General features: G+C 44.1%; 1 protein-coding gene across 2 annotated transcripts in view; it reads left to right on the top strand.

Moving 5' to 3' along the window:
• The window catches only part of MND1 (meiotic nuclear divisions 1), a 69,421-nt gene continuing 54,246 nt past the window's right edge, over window positions 1–15,175 (top strand). For both annotated transcript variants that reach the window (XM_075544794.1, XM_075544795.1), the window contains exons 1-2: window positions 1–112; window positions 7,246–7,311. In XM_075544794.1, the coding sequence (XP_075400909.1) occupies window positions 110–112; window positions 7,246–7,311 (69 nt within the window). In that variant the 5' untranslated portion in view covers window positions 1–109. The remainder of the gene's footprint in view (window positions 113–7,245; window positions 7,312–15,175) is intronic.

Raw genomic sequence — 15,175 nt, 5'->3', positions numbered from 1 at the left:
TCCTCCCCCGAGTAGCCCGGCCCCGGGTTGGCGCCAAAATCAAACCCGCCCGGGCCCTTCCCTCGCCTCCAGCGGAAGCTCAGCTGTTGGAAGACGCGCCGCCCGCGCTATGGTAAGAGCGGCGGCCTCGTTCTCGAGTCACCCTCCGCCCCACCAGGGCCGGGGATTCGGAGCCCCACCACCGCGTGAGGTAGTGGCGTGGACTGGGAGACGGGCGCCATGGCCGTCCCCACCGCGGGAGTCGACGCCCGGCTGACGCCGTGGCCGCCCCCCTCCCACTCCCTGAGCGCGGCCGAGCGGCCCCTGGGAACTCGGGGTGCGCATCGTTGCTGCCGCGGCCGCCTCCCCTGGGGTTCGGCTACCCGACACTGCCCCTCCCCCCGCACGTCCCTTCCCCGAAGCCGCGGGCGCCCTGCTTCTCCCACCGCGGGCTGGCCCCTGGCGGGCAGAGTGGGCGATTCCCGAGGGTTCCCGGGGCTGTCGCTCTTTCTGGGGACACACAGTCCCGCCTTTCCCGCGGCTTCGGTACTAATGTAGACCCGCCGGCTGCGCCAGCCCGCGCCGACTTTGGTGGCGTCTGACCACGGTCAAGGACAGGCGAGCCGAGCGCGGGAAGCAGCGGTGCGTCGCAGAGCCCCGAAGGCGCGGTGCGGTTGGGTCCGCGACTGAGGGGTTTTGGGAGTATTGTAATGTGCCTTGCTCATGTGCTCAGAATTGCAAAGCTAACCCCATGGGGCTCGATCGGTTTATGCTAATTAGATCGGTTTGGGGAAAATCCTTCGATTTCTAGCTCGGGGCAGATGTGGCAGGTTGCGTGGGGACCTGCCTCCTGGGAGAAGTAGATCCCGGGAAAGAGCGGGCCTTCCCCGGACGGACCCAGCCCTATGCCGGGCCCTTGACTCGATGTCAGTGAGGCTTTTTTCCCTCGTTTTACTTACCATCATGGATTACATTTTTGGTAAAATTACACATTGTCGTTTTGTCTGTCAAATGCCTTTTTGCACCTGTAATCATTTCCCTAGTCCTCCCATGTTTCAAGTTACTTTACTTCTGTTGGCAAAGAATCGATATCTACTAGATCTGAGTTTGACATCGTACTTTCTGTGAAGAGATGTTACTCTGCCAAGTATTGGGCCGGATCTTGGTGGCACGGTATTTGTTTAAAGACACTTGTTCAGATGTAATTATAACTGTTAACGGCTTCTTTGTGGTTAAGCAAACGAGCCCGCCACCTGGGCATAAACTGGTCAACCAAGCCAGACATTTAAAACAAGCCTGTTATCATATTTCTCTTTGTAGAGCTGTTTACTGTAACTGCCAACTGAGAACTCCAGGCACCAATGCATGAACCGGGGCCTTTTGCTAATCAACTCTTCGCACGTGATTCACTTTCTCATGCTGAATAGTTTCACATGTTGTTTGCAGAAAGCTTACATCAAAACTTTTCAGAGGCCTTTTACTCTATTTCTGTGTGTGATCAAGAAATAACTTCAGTGTTGTGTTGATCAAAGAGCAGCTTGGTTTCTATTTGCTTTGATTCAATTGGGTGTGGAAGGTGAATTGCACTAGAGCTTACCAGCTCAAAGGGCAGCGGATGGCATTTACTTGTTAAATAGTCAGTTTTACTATAATTGATCAACAAGGCTGACTTTATGAATTCTCTAGCTTCCACTTGGAGAATACATGTGGAGCTTTGTTTTGATTTATTTTTTTCATAGATGCTTATTTTGGGGGGCTTGTAGGAAGCTGTTTTATTTTTGACTGGTTTTGTTTTTAAATGGGTTATAGTACATTGTTCAGCCAGGATATGCTTATCCTCACATCAATTTTTATTTCCTTCCTTGTTAATTTCTAATTTACACTATCAAGAACTTTTTTGTGATCTTAAGTAGTAAATGAGCCTTTGTTGATCTATTTTGGGAGGAATTACTAAATAAAAGTATTCTATAGTACCCTTTCACATTACTTCAGGGTATGACATGCTCCCACTCTGGTTAGTAATACAAGTTCTATCACAGGAAAAAAGACAAAATTAACCTGAAAGCCATGTAAAAATGCTACCGGTCACCTGCATTCCTTTTTTTTTTTTTTTTAAGTAACTACTCTGAGCAAGGACCATGTGATGCTTCGTAGCTGTGAGCCTGACTTGACAGTACCTAACAAACATGAGCTGGGAGAGTTTTCCTAAAATTGTGTCCCCTAGAGTGTCCTCATTGCCTGCCTCTGGGTAGCAGAGTCTTAGGGAGTTGTTGGGGGGCTCTCTAAGAAACTCTTCACAGCATCTCCAAGTTGTCAGGAGACTTTTCTAAAGGTTTGGTGTCTGTAGCTCCTGGTGGAGAAAGACTTTAGGGAATCTCAGCCCCCGTGGCTAAGGAAAGCACTGTTTCCAGCCCTGGGACACAATTAGAGCCCCTGGATAGGGTTTTTTTGTTTTGTTTTGATTTTAATGTGGTGGCTTTGCCCCCATCCCAGAAATTCTGATTTCATTGATAGAGGGTATGCCTGGGCAGAAAGAAGTACCGTTTAAAAGCCCCCAGGTGATTATAAAGTATCACTCAGTTTGATAATAACTGGACTGCAGAAATGAGCTGAAGGGGCCATTTAACTAGCTATGAATTCCATACTTGGTTTATTCAAACACTACAGAGGCTGTGTGAAGAGGCGCCACAGGCAAACATGATCAAAAGAAAGGTACGAGGGCATGAGGGGTCAATAGCAGTGCTGAGCTGCCGGAGAAGGGAAAAAGTAGAAACTCTGAGACTTCAAGAAACACCAGCTGATATTTTAGGCATGGAGTTGAGTGGATTTCTAGGTTCCAAGGAGCCCTGGGTTCCTGGCACAGTGGGATTGGTGACTGGCTAACATTAGGTCAGTGGTTCTAACCCATTAGTTTCTCAGCAGGAGAAAGTTGGGCAGCTAGCCACACCCCCAGCCCCTCTGCTGGAGAAAGGAGACTTTCTGCTCCTGGGAAGGTTTGCAGTCTGGGAATCCTTAAGGAGCAGCTCTACTTTGTCCGATAGGATTGCTAGGAGTTGATATTGACGCAGTGGCATAAGGTGGGTCTAATTTCTAGACTCTGGTAGAATGAAGACTCTCATACTCTGATATGTATTCATCAGGGCAATTCCAATTTGTTTCTCCCTCAGTTGTAGTTTTTGGACTGAGTTTTTGATTGGGTAGGTATCAGTCTTTAATTGTTTTATGTATTAAAGTCTGCCTTTAAATGATAAAAGTGTTTGGAAGTTCTTACTGACTGCTTTATATTCCCATAAGTTAAAAAATTAGATTTATCTGTATGCATGTGCTACTCTATACCCAAAAAAACCCCCACTCATTGCTATTGAGTTGATGCCAGTTCATAGTGACCCTATAGGCCAAGGTAGGACTGAGCCTGTGCGTTTCCACGACTATAACTCTTTACTGGAGTAGAAAGCCCCATTCTCCATCATGGAGCTGCTGGTGGTTTCAAATTGCTGACTTTGTGATTAACAGTCTAACACATAACCACTAGGCCACCAGGCCTCCTTATGTACTCTATACATGACATATAATAACATTTGTTAACTTACACATTTCAGTTGCACATTAGTCATCTCAATTTCACATTGGTTAAAGCATTGGTTCTCAACCTGTGGGTGGCCACCCCTTTGGATGTTGACCGACCCTTTCACAGGGGTCACCTGATTCATAACCATAGCAAAATGACAATTATGAAGTAACAACGAAAATAATTTTATGGTTGGGGGGTCACCACAACATGAGGAACTGTATGAAAGGGTTGCAGCATTGGGAAGGTTGAGAACCACTGGGTTAAAGGGTCAAAATCAACTCAGTGGCAATGTAAATTCAAAAAACCAAAGTCATTGCCATCAAGTTGATTCTCTAGAACAGAATTAGAATTTCTGAGACTGTAACTCTTTACAGGAGCAGGAAGCCTCATCTTTTTCCCTCGGAGTGGCTGGTGAGTTCAAACTGTTGACCTTGTGGTTGGCAACTCAACGTGTAGCCCACTATGCCGTCACTAGAGCTCCAATTTGTTTTTGTTAAAGTGTCCAGAAAAGCCCATTAACCCAGTTACCACCGAGTCACTTCCAACTCATGGCACCCGTATGTGTCAGAGAAGAACACCCTAGGCTCTCCAGCTGCTGGTTTTTTCAGGATTAGATTGTCAGGCCTTTCTTCTGAGGTGTCTTTCTTCAAACCTGGAGGTTTGCCTTTTGGTTAGCAGTCAAGTGCATTAACCATTTGTACTACCCAGGGACTTCGGTGAAAGGGCCGTTGGAGACTAGTAGTAAGTAACCTGAAATGGGTTTCCATTTCTAATTGGATAGGCCTGCTTTCCACATGACCACTATTATTGTATCAGAACTCCAGAGATAATATTAGTGCAGAATGAGGATTGAAAGTGAGCAGAAAGAAAGGTTAGGGGACTTGAGGTTTGTTATTGGCTTGCTCTAAATCAGTGGTTCTCCACCTTCCTAATACCGTGACCCTTTAGCACATTAAACTGGATATTCTTTTACCAACTTACCGAAGTGGCCGGGTATTTTTTCAGCTGTTAGGTTTTTTTGGTGTTTTTTTTTTTTTGCATTAAACCATAAATGGGTTTACATCTCATCAACTCTTTATCATATTTATTTATAACTTTCAGTTTTTTAATATAAAATGTCTCACATATGAAACAATATTTTGCAGTGTATGCAGAACATTATTACTTTTATGAACTATAATCTTCATGAAATTATAAACTTGTAAAAATAATCAACATAATCCATATTTGAGAAATTAGAAGAATTAGGGCTAAGAATTTCTTCATGTCTTTTTGTGTAACGGGAGACCACTTGAGCGATTTAGGTGATGTTTTACGTTTCACTGAGGTTTGATCATAAGTGCACAACTCCTTGCAAAACAATTCAAACAAATAATAGCTATTTTATTTAACCAAAATGCACTAAAATGCTAAATAAAAAGAACATGAAGACAATCGAGTGTGATACAGTCACTACTGATGTAAACCCCTAAATAGATGAAGTAGTTAAAATATATCCAAGCAGATGGCATCTGAAGACAGCGTGTAGAAATCACGAGTTATCTCGGGATCCGGCAGTCATTGATGGCGCGCAAAATACTAGTAAACTGGGGATCCGTCCAGTGTGTTAACATAGTTCCTCGTGGTGACCTTCCAACCATAACATTATTTTCGTTGCTACTTCATAGCTGTAATTTCCTTACAGTTAAGAATCTGGCAACTCCTGTGAAAGGGTCGTTTGACAGCCCCCCCCCCCAAAGGGGTCTAGACCCACAGGTTGAGAACCGCTGCTCTAGATGCTCAGTGGCTTATTGTTGAGAATAAAATTTCCTCTCCATGGCTCAATTTCTCATCTCCTGTGCACACACTGGCACAGTAGCTGTCCCAGGGGGCCATTGTGCTGCTGTGTGCTCTGCCCGCTCTGAAAATCTTCCTCCCCAAACCTCCAGGATGATGACTTTCTTCCCTGCCCAGGGTAGACCTGATTGCCGCGGTCCTGGGAATGATTCCAAGAATTCTGCTATAGCGTTTCCTCAGTTTCAAGTCACTCATACTCACTGCCATCCAGTTGATGCCAACTCATTGTGACCCTGTAGGTCAGAGTAGGACTGCCCAGTGGGTTTCCCAGACTCTAGCTATTTTTGAGAGGAGAAACCCTGCCTTTCTTCTGAGGAGCGACTGGTGGTTTCCAACTGCCGACCCTGAAAATGACAGCCCAACCATGGGTAATCACTGTACCACCAGGGCTCTTTCAGTGTAAGTAGTTCTGTCCATTTATGAATGAGATGAGAAGCCTTCAGAGGTAAGGAGAGTGGTTCATTTGATAAATACTGAGTTTCTACAGAATACCAATTCTTTTCAACTGGCAGCATCTACCATAAGGCTTGGCAAATACACCTGCTCCTCACTTAGCAACTTCACTCATGATCTTACATTTCAAATATAGGACTATAGTAAATATATGTGCATAGTTTGCACATTAATGATGCACATCTGGCATTAAGGAGTGCCCAGGCCCCTTGCAGGGTCCTTGCCTGGCAAACTGTGTGCACGTTTCCTCCTTTCTAGGACATTGGACTGCATGTTTTACCACTGGAGAAGGGAGAGGGCTTGTGGTCTATCTGAGTCACCTAGGAGCTGGGTGAAGCAGAAAAGAGGGGATGGACTTGGCTGTCTAGAATAGCATCTTTCCCAGAGGGTCGTAGGTGCCCACAAGGGGTTGAGGCTGGGGTAATGACAGCCATTATTCTGAGGAGAAGCAGGACCCTGCCAACTGGCGTCAGCTCCACAGGTGTCAGGACTGGGCCAGCTATGATCAGAAACCCACCCCTCAAAAAAAATAGACTGTCACCCTGTTGATTCTGACTCATAGTGACCCTATAGGACAAGGTTGAACTGCTCCTGTGAATTATGAGACCATAAATATTTACTGGAGTAGAAAGCCTCCTTTCTCCCACAAAGGGGCTGGTGGGTTTGAACTACTGACTTTGTGGTTAGTAGCCCAAATGGAAACCACTACACCACCAGGGCTTCTGAAGTGGACTTGGCTGCAGACCCATATCTATGCTTCTTTGACACTCCCTTCTGGGTGAGAGGGGGGTCAGATCACCACGTCAGCAGCCAGCTCAATTTAAGATCAAGGGCAGAGGCCAGGCCTGTCTGTCAAAACCTCTGAGGAAGTTTGGGATTGTCACTTTTCGTGGGAGTGTGGGGCTAGGGGTGGGTGGGCAGTGGAGAGTTAGGGAATGCTTGGGCAAGGGGCTTTTGGGGGACCCACTCCCAACAAAGACACGGGCCTTTTTGGAGGGATTCGCCTGGACCACCCATCCTGAAAATACTATGAGCAGAGAGGACTCCAGGGATGAGGAGGGGGCGAAACTTGGGTCACCCTGACTCTGGAAGACTAGTGGACCCTCCCCAATGGGTACTGGTGGGAACATGGGCGACATAGTGGTAGCCAGTGACCTCAACAGGGCATAGTACAGGTGATGTGGCTAAACTCTATTTTCACATCTCGCCTGTTTCCACATGAAGACCTGGTCTTTGAGACCTAACCATGGCTAGGAGTGAGGAGGCACGTGACACAGTGAGTACAATAAATCTGAGAAGTCAAACCACTGCTGGCGTGGTCACAGTCACTCATGACATCTCTGCTACCATTTAAGACCCACATTGTTGTTAAACACAGTGTTTACCCTGTCACTTTTGTGCTTCAGTCGAAGAAAAAAGGACTGAGTGCAGAGGAAAAGAGAACTCGCATGATGGAGCTATTCTTTGAAACAGTAAGTAATTTCCCTAAGATTTTTAGAACTTTGCGTAATTGCACGTGAAGATATGCCATCAAGTATTAACAGCACTTCTTTTTAAAAAAATCATTTTATTGGGGGCTCTTACAGCTCTTATCACAATCCATGCATACATCTGTTGTGTCAAGCACATTTGTACATATGTTCCCATCATCATTAAAAAAAAAAACAGCACAAAAGGAAAAGCCTGTAAATAGTTGCAGGTCTATTTGTTTACCTTTAGGAGTGTTTTCTAGTCAAGTCTAATGGGGTGCCCCACCCTGGCCCCGAAGTCTATTTTTGGTTCTCTGGAAACATCATTGTTTTGACACTTCTTTCTTAAATGATCGATACTTAGCAATTTCCCGTGGAATGGATAAATTCTGCCAACCTGGTTCCTGTGAGCCATGGAAGGAGGTAGAATCTTCTCTCTCCAGTTTGGCTTACAAACTGGTTTTAGAATTCTTTCTGAACCATGTATTCAGTTGTGCTCCTTGACTGCTTGAAAATAGTGATAGTGAGAAAAACTTGCATGTGTTGAGTGGTTGGGAGACACATTGGGGCTTTCTACTCCTGTAAAGAGTTACAGCCCAGAAACTCAGAGGGGCACTTCTACCCTGTCCTGTAGGGTCGCTGTGAGTTGGCATCATTCAATGTCCATGAGTTTTTTAGATTTTTTTCAGTGGTTGCTGGGTGTCAAGCACCTAGCAAGCCTGTGGCATCCTTTAACTCATTTCATCCTTACATCAGACATCTATACCTGTCAGCTTGGTCATTTAACAATGGGAAAAGGTACAAAGAACCTAAAGAGCTCAAAAATAGGAAGCAGTAGTAACCCAGCCACTGCAATTGAGTTGATTGTGACTCAGTAACTTTATAGGATGGAGTAGAACTGCTCCAGAGGGTTAAGAGGCTGTAAATCTTAATGAGAGCAGAACGCCTTGTCTTTCCAGTGGTACATTTGGTGGGTTTGAACCACTGCCCTTGAGATTAGCAGCCCAGTGCTTATCCCACTGCACCACCAGGGCTTTATAGAAGTGACCTTACCAGCATTTAAACCAGGATGGTGGGTTGCCTGTTTTTACCAAACTCACTACCGTTGATTCAATGCCAATTCATAATGACTCTATAGGACAGAATAGAACTGCTCCTGTGGGTTTCTGAGACTAACTCTTTACCGGGGTAGAAAGCCCCGGTTACATGTTAGTTGCCCAACATGTAACCACTGTGCATTCAGGGATCCTCTGCCTGATTTTACGGGCAGTGCTAAAGACTGCCTCTTTGCAGGTATCTTTGCAGGTATAAATCTCTAATGTTAATACATTTGTGATGGTATGCTAAAAAAAAATACAACTCAGTGCCATCGAGTCGATTTTGACCTAGCAACTCTGTATTGCAGGATAATTTCTCAGACTGTAACTCTGTGGGAGTAGAAAGCGTCATCTATCTTCAATAGAGTGGCTGCTGGGTTCGAACTGCTGACCTTGAGGTTAGCAGGCCAGTGCTTCGTTCACTGTACTGCCAGGACAAGAAACATAGATTTAATTCTTATCAGGCTGGGGAATGTGATAGGGAAATGTTTTGTCTTTTAGGATACCACTCTTTTTCTCAAATATCAAAAGGGGCTTTCTTTTAAAAAAACAAAAAGTATTGGCTTATCGTACAATTCAGTAGGGTTCTGCAATCATCACTAAAATTCATTTTAGAACATTTTCTTCCTTTTTGTACTCGTTGCTGTTAAAATTGGCTTTTTCTGAGGGACAGTTTTTCTTCGGCCTTACCCTCATAATGAGTATGATACTAGTACCAGCATCTTAAGCTTCAGTAACCAGTGAGTGTAATGTAAAACTAAGAATTGATAGTAGTCATTCGTTCTTCATTTTAGTTCCATTCTTACCCCTGTTCCCGCATTACAGCCATATCCATTCCTGCTCATCCATTTTTATGGTGGAGTTGAAGGTATAACAGATTTGGAGAAGGAAATGAAGACTTCATTAATTGTTGCCTGATAATGGTGTGCCTAGATTCCAGGCCAATGCTGACGTTGACGGCTATGAACTGTAAGCCCTTCAAGAATTGGAAGCAAATAAGCAAAGCAGCATAGGGAGAAAAGTACATGGGCCAAAGAGATAGGAAGTCTGGACTTCCCAGTGGTCTCCTGGCAAGCTGAACTCTGCTGGCCAATTCATCTTACTTCACTATGTTTCTTCTTCAACTGTAACAAAATGGGTATGCACAATATAAAAGAAGAGTACGAACTAAATAATTATTTAGAGGGATTTCTTGTAAAAATCAAAAGCACTTATTCACTCATTTCTCCATTGTATGATTCTACTTTCAGTGTAAATGTCTACCTGGTTTATCATTCTTACTGCATCACTTATGAGCTTGACTCGAGTGACACTAGGCGAGGTATATCACCTTCTTTCTGTTGTTCTTTTCTTGCCTGAGAAATGCAGGCGATGAGACCTACCCTTAGAGTGGTTAGGAGTAAGCAAGATGTCATTTGTAAGCACCCAAACAGTTGTTTTTATACTTCTAGCAATGGCAGATACAAATTCAACAAAACCAAATATGGCTATCTCAAGGGAACCAATACCAATGTTACAAATGGCCCCCTTGTAGGTCTAATGTCACAGGGAAATTCTCATGATGTAGCATTGAATAGAAAGTGCAGACTGCAAACAACATAATGCACTAAGATGACAAATGTTAATATTGGTAGGATTTCAGGGGGCTGTTTTTATACTCCACTTTCTTCGTTTCTGATGTGGCGGTGGTGATCCTCATTAGCTGCTGGCGCGTGGTGACTCATTGTGTGCACAGTAGAACTGCGCTCCATGGAGTTTTCAAGGTGGTGGCTTTTCGGAAGCAGATCACTTGGCCCTTCTTCTGAGTAGGTTTGAACTGCCCATCTTTTAGTTAGTAATCCAGCACTTACCCATTTACAATCCCCAGAGAATCCATATGCTAAGCACATATTCAGAGAAGCTGGATTATATGAAGATGAATATATCAGGATTGGAGGAAGGCTCATTAACTTTTGATATGCAGATGGGAGCATACCTTTGCTTGCTGAAAGTAAAGAGAGCTCGAAGCACTTGCTAATGAAGATCAAGGATTGCATCCTTCAGTATGGATTACAACTCGATGTAAAGAAGACAAAAACCCTCACAACTGGACTATCAGTAACATCATGATAATGGAGAAAAGGTAGTTTTCAAGGATTTCATCTTGCTGGATCCCCATTCTTTGCTCATGGAAGCAGCACTCAGGAGAACAAATGGACACATCGGATAAATCTGCTGCATGAGCCCTTTTCAGAGTTGGAAAGCAGAGGTTATTTGAGGGCTAAGGTGAACCTGACTCAAGCCATGGTATTTTCTCTTTTTTTTTTAATACATACAACTCTTATCACAATCCATACATACATCAATTGAGTAAAGCACCCCTATACATTCGGTGCCCTCGTCATTCTCAAAACTCGCCTTCCACTTGGGTTCCTGGAGTCAGCTCGGTTTCCTTTTTTCCCTGCCCCCCCCCCCCGTTCCCCCTGCACACTTAATAGTTTTTATAATTATTTTATTTTATCTTACACTGCCCAGCGTCTCCCCTCACCCACCTTCCCATTGCCCATCTCCCAGAGAGGAGGTTACACATAGATCCCCAAAATCGGTTCTCCCTTTCTACACCCCCTTCCCTCCCGGTGTTGTCAAGCCATAGTATTTTCAATCACCTCATATATATGTGAAGTTTGGACATTGAATAAGATAGATCAAAGAAAAATCGATACATTTGAATAAAGGTATTGTGAAGAATACAAAAATATCATAGACTGCCAAAAGAACAAACTAATTTGTCTTGGAAGAAGTATAGCCAGAATGCTCCTTAGAGGCAAAGATGGTAACACCTCGTCTCAAGTACTTTGGCCATATTTATCAGGAGAGCCCAGTCCTTGGAGAATGACATGTTGGTAAAGGAGAGGGGCAACAAAAAAGAGGAAGGCACTTGACAAGATGGACTGATACAGTGGCAGCAACAATGGGCTCAAACAAAGGGAACTATTGTGAGGATGGCATGTGAGCAGGCAGTGTTCTGGTCTGTTGTTCATAGGGCCAGTATGGGTCAGAACTGACTCAATGGCACTAAACAACAGCAGGGACTAATACACGGAATATACATTCCTGTCATGACCATGGCAAGAAGCCAATAACTGCTGCCTACATCTACAAGTGGTGAATCTTGAAATTTAGGAAATATTTTCAAGAAACAGCCATTAGTCATAATTACAGCTCATGAAGGGTAAAACTTTTCAAGGACTATTTGAGACAAAAAGTAGGCCCAGTAAGCATTAACTTGGTTTTTATAGAAATTGCTGCAGCAAAAACTTAAATGACAGGCTGGCCCCAATCCTAACTACATGCACAACCCCCCTCCACCCTCCCAGAAGAATGCACTACAGAGGACAGCACTGAAGCTACAGCTCAGGGAAAGGAGTGAGTCTGATCAGAGCACACAGGAGCAAACAAAGAGGGAAGGAGAGAGAGTGGAACACATCCTGACCTACCAAGCTGTGAACACAGTGTTCCTGCTCAGAGCAGCCAATGCCCAGAGAGGACCATAGAGCTGGTCCCACCACCACACGAGACATCCCTCACTGACCCATTATCCCTCTGAGGGACAACACTGGAGTCACAATGTGGGAATTGTGTCCAATCTGACATCGGGGCGAAACGTTAAGGGCATGCAACAGAGCAGCAAGGGGAGCAAAGCAATGAAGAATACCAAAAATAGACTTTGGGGCTAAGGCGTGGCACCCCATCAGACTCGACTGGAAAACACTCCTAAGGTCAACAAACAGACCTGGAGCTATTGATAGACTTTTTTTTTGTTTTCATTTTTTTATTGTTGTTTGGTTCTGGGGTTTTCTTTTGTTTTGCCCTGCCTTGCTTTTGTGCTTATTATTGTCTCAGCGTGTCTATTTAGATAAGATAGGTGGGACAAACTCTAGAGGAGAAAACAACAGGACATGGGAGAAGGGAGGAGGGAAAAGGAGGTGGGTGTTAACAAACCCAGAGAGAAAGGAACAACAAGTGATCTAAAATTGATGGTGAGGAGGGCATAGGATGCTTGTTAGGGTTTGATCAATGGCAATGTAGCCAAGAGGAATTACTGAAACCCAAATAAAAGCGAACATGATAGTGGGACAAGAGGAAATAGAGGAAAGAATTAGGAGGCAAAGAGCATTTATAGAGATCTAAATACAGGCATGTACATATGTAAATGTATATATAATAATAGGGGAAATGATCTATGTACCTATATTTATATGTTAAGTATTAAGGTAGCAAACAGACATTGGGCCTCTACTCAAGTACTCCCTCAACACAAGGATAGTTTGTTCTAATAACCCAACATTCTGTGATGCTCACCTTCCCGACATAATCACTGGAGACAAAACGTGTATATAGCAAGTGGGGTGAAGAAAGTTGACGGTGCCCGGCTATCAAAAGATATATTGTCTGGGGTCTTAAAGGCTTGAAGATAAACAAGCAGCCATCTAGCTGAGAAGCAACAAAGTCCACATGGAAGAAGCACACCAGCCTGTAGGATCTTGAGGTATCAGTGGCATTAGGTATCAGGCATCAAAGGCCCAGAACAAAAATCGTATCAGTATGAATGGGGGGGGTGCAGAGTGGAGACCCAAAGCTCATCTACGGACAATTGGACACCCCCTTACAGAAGGGTCCCAAGGAAGAGATGAACCATTCTGGGTGCAGTGTAGCACTGATGAAACATACAACTTTCCTCTAGTTCTTTAATGCTTCCTCCCCCGCCCACCATCATGACCCCAATTCTACCTTACAAATCTGGCTAGACCAGAGGATGTACACTGGTACAGATAAGAGCTGGAAACACGGAATCCAAGACAGATAAACCCATCAGTACCAATAATGAGAGTAGTGATACTAAGGGGTAAGGGGAAGGTGGGGGATACCAATCACAGTGATCTACATATAACCCCCTCCCTGGGGGGTAGACAACAGAAAAGTAGTCAAAGGGAGACATTGGTCAGTGCAAGACAAAAAAATAAGAATTTATAAATTAACAAGTGTTCATGAGGGAGGGAGGGAGGGCTGGGAAAGGAGGGAAAAAGAATAAGCTGATACCAAGGGCTCAAGTATAAAGAAAATATTTTGAAAATGATGATGGCAACAAATGTGCTTGATACAATTGATGGATGGGTTGTGATTAGAGTTGTATGAGCCCCAATAAAATGATTTTTTTTTAAGTTAAATGAGCACAAACGGTAGCACACAAGTCTCAGAAGTGGCCATGTGTATACCTTCATAGCATAGTGGTCATGCATTGGGCTGCAATCCACAAGGTCAGCAGTTTGACTTGACCAGTTGCTCTATAGCAAGAATCCTCAAACTTAAACAGGAGCCAGTTCACTGCCCCTCAGACCTGTTGGAGGGTTGGAGTGTAGTTTTTTTTTAAACTATGAACAAATTTCTATGCACACTGCACGCACCTCTTATTTTGAAGTAAAAAAACAAACGAGGCAAAAACACGTGGCAGGCCGGATAAATGTCCTCGGCGGGCCACAGTCTGAGGACCCCTGCTCTGTAGGGAGGTGAGGGTTTCTAGCCTTAGAAATCCCAAAGGGCAATTCTACTCTGGCCTCAGTCTTCACTATGGGTTAGAATTCACTGGATGGCAGTTGCTTCGTTGAGCTGCTTTGTACCTAGAAGATTTTAATTTCTATATGTATTTGAATCTACTGACATCAGAGAATTCTTTATCCATTGGTTGCACTTAGGAAGAACAGAGGAGCAGTGGAACTCAGTGGTGGGGAGCAGATATCTGGAATCTGTTTTATCTAATACCTTTGTGACATAGAGAACCCTGCGATCAGCAGTTAAAAATTACTAGCCTCTCCTTGGGAGAAAGATGGGCCTTTCTACTCCAGTAAAGAGTTACAATTTTGGAAACTCATAGGGGCAGTTCCACCCTGTCCTTTCGGCTCACTATGAGTCAGCATCAACTCAATGCCAGTGTATTTTTTGTGTGCCCTTGAGCAAGTTATTTAACCTCTCCCAGCCTCAGTTTCCTCAACCAAACCAATTGTCATTGAGTCAATTCCAACACATGGGGCCCTGTGTTGGGGGAGTGTCAAGTAAATTAACTCCATAGAGTTCTCAGGGCCATGACCTTTCAGATACAGATTGCCAGGCCTTATTTCTGAGATCCCTGGGTGGGTGTGAACCACTAGCCTTTCATTGAATAGTCCACGCCCCAGTTTGCGCCATCCAGGGACTGCCATCTATTACGAAGGGTAGTGCACGTTCACAGTGCTAGTATGGGGATTAAACGATTCAGTTGAAGAAAAGCATTACAATGCCTAGGTCATTTTAAGTAGTTATGTTATCTGATATTTTAACAGTGTGCTTACCCTTGCATTTTACATACTTATAGCTCTTATAACAAGTAGAGAGAATATTGACATTGTGAAGGATTTTGTCTTAACCTGGATCCACAATCAATGCTTGTGGAAGCAACAGTCAAAAGATCAAAAGATGCATTACATTGGTTAAATCTACTGCACAAGACAAGTGTTAAAAACTAAGGATGCTCCTTTGAGGACTAAAGTGCCCAAGCCTTGGTATTTTCAATCACCTCATATACATGTGAATGTTGGAGATTAAATAAGGACAAAGAACTGGTGTGTTTGCAATATGAAGCTGGCAAACAATATTGAAAACACCACGGGCTGCCAGAAGAACCAACAATCCTGTTTTATGAGAAATATAATCAGAATGCTCCTGAGAGGCAAGATGGGAAGGTGTCTCAAGTACTC

The sequence above is a fragment of the Tenrec ecaudatus genome, chromosome 3 (assembly GCF_050624435.1).
Source record: "Tenrec ecaudatus isolate mTenEca1 chromosome 3, mTenEca1.hap1, whole genome shotgun sequence".
NCBI classification, from domain to species: domain Eukaryota; kingdom Metazoa; phylum Chordata; class Mammalia; order Afrosoricida; family Tenrecidae; genus Tenrec; species Tenrec ecaudatus.
Note: the sequence above shows the minus strand (reverse complement) of the source record. Positions and strands in the feature narration are given on the sequence as shown.